We start from the raw sequence: 6,600 nt of genomic DNA on the forward strand, positions 1-6,600 counted from the left end.
GGCACCACCACTGGGTGATGCCTTTCGCCCACGCCCCTCCTACCAATCCCTCCCTCGGGAATCCGCTTACCATAGGGTCAATACGTTCTAAAGAGTGAACATATTAACCCTTGAGGTTCAGAGGATCCAGAGAAAGCCCACTTCCAAGGGCAGTCTGGGGGAACCACTTGGCAGAATTTCTTAATTAAACTCCTGTTAAGAGATAAACAGATCGATACAAATGCATCATGACAACACCTCGAATATGTCAACATGCATTTGCTGAGTTTCAGAGTGTTATGCACTCACAGTGGTTTGGCATGTATCTGGTGAATTTTTTTAAAGAAAAATTAGTGTTGGTTTCGATGTATGGTAGCTTTCTCCCTAACGTAATTTGAATAATTCAGCAAAGCCCCACTACCAGCTGTACTTCTGCAGCCTCTTCCATTCTTTTCAGCATTATAATTTTGGTTAATTTTCAATTTTAGGTCCTACGTCTCTGCAATTTGTGTATGAATAACAGAATAATTTCCCTCTTTTGTTTCGCCTTTCCTGTTCCTGAATCTAAATAAAGATGGCTTTTTAGTATTAAAAGTGGAAGAAAATTACAGGTAATTATCTTTGACGGTAAAAACGCTGTAATCAGCGGGCTACATGAAAAATTACTCTAATTATGGCTGCATTTAAGAGAATGGAAAAAAACCTTCTTGTGGATAAAAACCTTAAATTGTCCCCAATGTCTGCTTCAAATTGGATGGCACTGCAGCTGGAGGCTTTGTTCAGAATTGATCCTGGGGAGCTACGAACCCAAAGTTTCACAGTAGGAAGGGGGAAAAAAGAAAAGAAAACATTTTTCCTAATGTAACAATGCGAATGCTAGAAAATGACAAGACTGATCGGTTTTAAACCATTCTGAAGACTGACTGAGCGTGGAAGTTGCTCAACAAAAAAAGGAACGGGTATATTGGTAAGTAGTCTTTGCTTTGTGTCTAATTATAGTGACTGTCCTTTTGCACGACTGTATGTCGCTGTCATTATATGGAGCACTCTGAGTATCTCTATTGACTTCTGATAAATGGCTCAGTGGTTTCAAGGTTCATAATTTGAAGGATGCCCAGGTCTGTAGCCATTAATTCTCGCAGTATGGGGCTTCCTGCTTGTATGACGGAAGGACTTTTCATTTTCATTATTTCTGTGCTTTCCCCAAGATCGGAAGGATGTATTTCATCCAGGATAGTGCATTTTCCTACCTAGCTAGCTGGCAACGGGTTTTAAACATTAAGTAGGCATAATTGTGCACTCTACTCTCACTTTTTTCTTTCCTATCTTTTTAAAAATTGCATCCAAAGACAAATATAGCTGTATTATTTTGGCTGGGAAAAGAGAAAGGAGAATACTCAGTTTCAGCACTAGAAACTACTGTGATATCTAGAAGTTAACTTGAGGATAGGTCATTCTAATGTTTAAAAGTAGATAAATGTGTAGAAATTACAATAAAAACATAATATGTAAAGAAAGCCGAGAGAACATCCATGGTTAATGTTAAAGTACCTAAGACAAAGGCTAGTAGTGCAAACTGACATCTTTGCAGGCACTTGATGTTCATATATACACACACACACACACACACACACACACACACATATATATATATATATATATAACTTCCCATATTAGGAAATAGGAATTTTTTTAAGGGTGATAGAAAATATAATGGGGGGAAGGGAAATGAGGGAGAAGGGAGGAAAGAGAGGGACAGAGACACACAGAGAGAGAAATATACAAGACACTCTTAGCGTTTTGTGGCTTTTACTCCATATATGAAAGAAGACAAAAACATACAAAGTATATGTACAACTAAAATTCAACAATATATACAGAAATGTTTCTTGATATAAATGTCCCTATTAGCTTTGTGAATGCCACCAATTCACCTAGTAAAGGTGTCAAAGCAATAGAATGGCAATTTCGATTATTTCCTCTGTCTTTCCTGATTCCAGTTCAGGGTTCTGGGGGGTGGAGTGGGGAAAGAGTGGTTTTTGTTTTGTTTTTTTAATCAACCCTCATTCCTGGTCATTGCATTTTGATAAAACATGCAGCATTCCCTTTGTAGCAATGTTCTAATCTTACAGCCACTTTTTCCTTTTTCTTTAGAGAAGGGCTGTTATGTGAGGATTTTTCTTTTCTTGTCAGTCTGGGAATGGTAAATAAAAAACGCAGGAGTCCAAAATGCTTCTCTTTCATCATGTAATGTCTTAAACTCATTAAACAAGTAAAAACGCTGCCATGTTTGTGCAGATTCTTCTGGTTGGGGAAAATCTGTTTTTTAAAAAAAAAGTCATTTTGATGGATACTCCCAAAAAGAAGAAGAGGCTCAGAGCCTGGATCCCAAGGGGTAAGAGAAAATATCCTTACAGTAAAGGGTTTCAGGAGTGCTGGCATAGAAACCAGTTTCTCTCTCACACACACTCTTTCTCTCTCTCTGAGATGCAAGATTAATTACTGACATTGCTCAAGAGAGAAGGTAAATGAGAAAAAAAAGTGGAAAGGGAAAAAGAAAAGAAAGGTAGAAAGGAAAAGGAAAGAAAGAAGGAATGGAGGAAAGGAAGAAGAAGTGAAAAGAAAGGAGAGGGAGAGAAAGAGAGAGGGAGAGAAGCCTAGTCAGTCGGCTTCTCGCCACATTTATGAGCTCTCCTAAGCCTGCTCCTTCGGCTCCTTTTCGCAGATATAAGCAGGTCCCGGATCCTCTTTTCCTTGTTCAGACGTTTCCCTAGGGTGTTCCCTTGGACAACTCACATCATCTGTGGTCTCTGCATCGTGTCCTGGTGTGGAGAGGAGTACCAGTGAGAATAGCCAGGCATGTAGCTGTTGGGGGGCATACTGACACCCTTGGCCGAGGCAGAAACGTCCCAGACTGGAGGCAGCGCTGGCGAGCGCGGCGACAGGGCCGCAGAGCCCTGGAGGGGGTCGCTCTCATGAGGATTACTGCCCTGCTTCAGCAATTTCTTAAACTTAGAGCGTTTGTTCTGAAACCATATCTTCACCTGCAAGAAATGCAGCAATCATTAGGCCCATAAACATCAAACCAGTGCCTCTAGCATCACTCAGGGGTTTGGAAGCAATATTAGAAAAGTTTAAAACAAAAAACAACCACCGCCAATGCCTATAAGCCAAGTCCCCGCCTCCTTCCACCTCTTTCTAGCCTCTTACACTCCCACTTCCTCCAACCTACTAGGTATCTTGCCTAGACACCGAAAATTATTGTAATCCTAGAATTGCATGCTAGCCTAGATGTTTAAAACAACAGTATAAATAAGACAAAACTGAATGAGATGACCAGGTCCGAAGCCTAAAGAAGGATTTTTAAAAGGAGCCCTTTCAAATCAAAGTCATTCAATTGAATGCACCTCCTCCAAAAGTCTTGTGTTTTTACATTTAGTCTACTTAAAATGACTATTTCACATAGTCGTTTGCTTCCTGTACATGCGTAGAGATACCCAAAAGCTGGTATCTCTATACAGGCACAGGGAGCAAATGACTGAAGAGATTAAAGCCTATACATTTATAACTAAATGCCTTCAATATATCTATGCATATATTGCATATGCCATAGATTATACATGAAGCATCTTTCTCCAGACATAAATATATCCCCATAATCTTGCAGGGATTAAGGATTGCAGCTCCTTCGTTCCCTATTTTGTATGTTGCCTAGTCAAACTGTGGTCAACGATCATCACGATTGTTAGTATAGTAACTAAAAGTCAAAGGACTTCTGAAAATTAAACGTGAATCGAGAAATCTGGGATGGGAGCATATCTAGGCCAACATTTCAGATCTACTTTATTTGAAGAAGGAAATTTTATGGTGCAGCTTCCTTTACCTTTAAAATTCCCTAGTCATAGGAATCTACTTTTTCAAGAGGCATACAAGCCACTGAATAGCCGGAATCCTTTCATATCAAACCCCAAATAGATGAGTAGCAATATGGAAAGAGGAAACAGGCTAAATTGAAAAAGAACAGCTTAAGGAATAACTGTCTTAAGTCAACACACAATCAGTCTTCAGCAATAGTCTCACAAAACCTGAGGTCCCCTTGCTGAAGATTACCTACATCAGATGAGGCCTACTTACTCCATCTAGGTAAATTAATCAACAAAAACTGCAGGTGATTGCAGCCTGGCTTTTTGACCAGGGTCCTAATATACTCACCTAAGCTCCTTCTTGTGAAATCTGAAATGCCTTCTATGGCTTTTAAATTAGTAGGATGGGAGAACTTCAGTAACTGTACTTAACTGTGATTTCACCTGTTACAATTTTGGTAACATTTCTTTTTGATCTCCAACTCTGCCACTATACCCAAGTCCTGTGCTCCAGGGAGACAGCTCAGACCACATCAGCCTGTCACCCAGATGACTCAACCACTGTGCTTAGGGAAATCTTCAGAAAAACCCACCTTGCCACTCCTAGGATAAACAGATTGCACTTTGGTGCCTTTACTAAACCACATTGGAACGTATACCTACTTTGTTTTTTTCTTAGTTCATTTCACAAGTTTTCTTTCTGTGTCAATAAGTTGAAAACCTTATTAGTTCCCAGGGCCTACAAAAGGATCCTTTAAAAAGTTGAACCTTATTCTGCCTCCTGGCCTGTAAACCTTTTTCTCCTAAATGTTTGTTCTCTTTCATGTTGTTCTGCTCTGGAATAAGACTCAATTGAATTATGAGTTTGGACACAAAAGGATTCTAGGCTGGGGTGGGGTCGCGGAGGGTTGGAAGGATGTGCAAATCCAATCCAGTATTCAATACCAGGTCATTCATTCCAAACTGTGTTGTCCCAGGAAAGTGCATAACTGGAGCAAAAGGCATTTGTCATTAAGCTCCTTCCATCCTTGGTTGACTAGGCCAACAATTCCTCCTGATGTGCTCCCTGATCGATCTGCAAGCGGGACCAGTATTTCAGGGATACTTGGGCTTCTCGGGAATTACCTGTGTTTGTGTCAGTCCTAAGGAAGCTGCCAGTTCGGCTCTCTCTGGAAGGGCCAGATACTGTGTCTGCTGAAAGCGATGGTTTAAAGCCTGGAGCTGCAGGCTGGAATAAATGGTCCGAGGCTTCCGAATCTTTTTCCCTTTTCCATTGAACCTGATTTCCCCGTTTTCAATCACTGTAGTTTTTTGTTGATCTGCAAGCAAATAACACAGAGGAGCGGTCACCCGGGAAGGCCACTGCTGCCATCTCCCTACTCCTGGCCTGGCCTGCAACGAGTCTCCCCAAAGCCCAATAAGGGTTACCTCGAAAAATCCCTATGATGCCCCTACCTCTCTTGGTCCATTCTGCTCGTGTGCTCCCAGCGTCTGCGTAATCTCCTTGACCCAGTCCCTGGCCCTAACATTGTGCAGTGTCCGGGCCAAGGGAGTGCCAGAGGCTCTCAGACAAACAGCCCGCTTTGCCGCAGCGGAGGCGGTGCCGGAGGCTCTCTGGGGTGCGCAGAGCAGCAAGGCAGCAGCTCTCAGGACGAAGCGGGGCCCCAGTGCCTGGCTTAACAGTACCTGAAGCTGTGCTTGAGCCACCCAGGTGTTTACGCGGCCAGTTGACTTGATGTCACCAGTTTCAAGCTCAGTGCATCGAGCATCCTCTGCATGTTTGAAATGACTCTCATGAGGAGGACCAAATCCCCAAACAAAACACAACCAACAGCTCAGACCAGCCCACGAGCAGGCTGCGCCTCTCACGGCAACTTTGTTCCCTCGGATGCTGAGAACCATCAGCCCGAGGTTCTTTGCTTCGCCTCCACGAACAAAGGAGCAGCCAACACTGTAGCGAAAACCTAGACAGGGGGCCCGGTTAGGGATGAAGGTGAGGGACACTTTAAAGCCCACTGGAAAGAGCCTGACTGTTACTAGTTTAACCAGAGCGAAGGCCACGCCAGTTTCCCTCCGAGTCACTGAGGCGCACGGGGCTCTCCACGCAAAGTAGGCCACTGCCTGCCCAGCGTGGGCTGGGAAGCAAAACACGCTCCCCAGTTCCGGCCCAGATATGTCCCCAGCCGGGTCAAACGTGGGTTACAGCCTGGTGGGAAGGAGCAAGGAAAAGGGCGCACAGACCCAGTAGGCTGGAGAGCGCAGTGTGGACCAACTCGTCTAGCGAAGCCTGCGGCGGGCCGGGGACTCAGCCCAAACTGCGCATCGGAGGCAGGAGAGCGAGGCGGGCCGCGCCGCGCCGCAAGGAAACTGAGGGTCCGCGGCAGCGGGAAGGGGCCAGGCTCGGAGAGGCCGGCAGGCAGGCGCCAGGCGAGCGGGCGCGCACGGGTCCCGGCCAAGGGCGCGCGGGGCCGCCTGGGGGAGGGGGGCGGCGGAGGCCCGGGCGTCGAGGAAGTGAACGGGGCGGGCGGGGTAGGGGGCAGTCGGGAGGCGGGAGAAGCGAGCTGCCCCAGCGGCCTCTCACCTGTGTCGTCCCCTCGCGTCTGGGCGGCTGCGCTGCTGTTGTGGTAGGACTGGAGGTAAGGGCTGTGCTGCGAGTGGCTCATGTAGGGGTAGGCGGCGAGCGAGCGGTGGTTGTAGGAGTTCCCTCCGCCCGACGCGTAGGGCGAGCCGTGGTGGTGGTGCTGGTGGTGGTGGTGGT

At 45.5% G+C, this 6,600-nt stretch overlaps 1 protein-coding gene and 1 long non-coding RNA gene across 2 annotated transcripts in view; one reads left to right on the forward strand and one right to left on the reverse strand.

Moving 5' to 3' along the window:
- The first annotated feature begins 692 nt into the window (after positions 1–692).
- LOC113220139 overlaps positions 693–6,600 on the forward strand; it is a 46,344-nt gene continuing 40,436 nt past the window's right edge. Inside the window, exon 1 of the long non-coding RNA XR_003307069.1 lies at positions 693–946. This is a non-coding gene — a long non-coding RNA (uncharacterized LOC113220139). The remainder of the gene's footprint in view (positions 947–6,600) is intronic.
- The window catches only part of DLX6 (distal-less homeobox 6), a 5,888-nt gene continuing 1,061 nt past the window's right edge, over positions 1,774–6,600 (reverse strand). Inside the window, exons 2-4 of the mRNA XM_031936125.1 lie at positions 6,424–6,600; positions 4,968–5,161; positions 1,774–3,023 (exon numbers count right to left, since the gene is read on the reverse strand). The exon at positions 6,424–6,600 is cut by the window's right edge and continues 20 nt beyond it. Of these exons, the coding sequence (XP_031791985.1) occupies positions 2,772–3,023; positions 4,968–5,161; positions 6,424–6,600 (623 nt within the window). The 3' untranslated portion in view covers positions 1,774–2,771. The remainder of the gene's footprint in view (positions 3,024–4,967; positions 5,162–6,423) is intronic.

Source organism: Piliocolobus tephrosceles, chromosome 8, assembly GCF_002776525.5.
Source record: "Piliocolobus tephrosceles isolate RC106 chromosome 8, ASM277652v3, whole genome shotgun sequence".
Classification (NCBI taxonomy): domain Eukaryota; kingdom Metazoa; phylum Chordata; class Mammalia; order Primates; family Cercopithecidae; genus Piliocolobus; species Piliocolobus tephrosceles.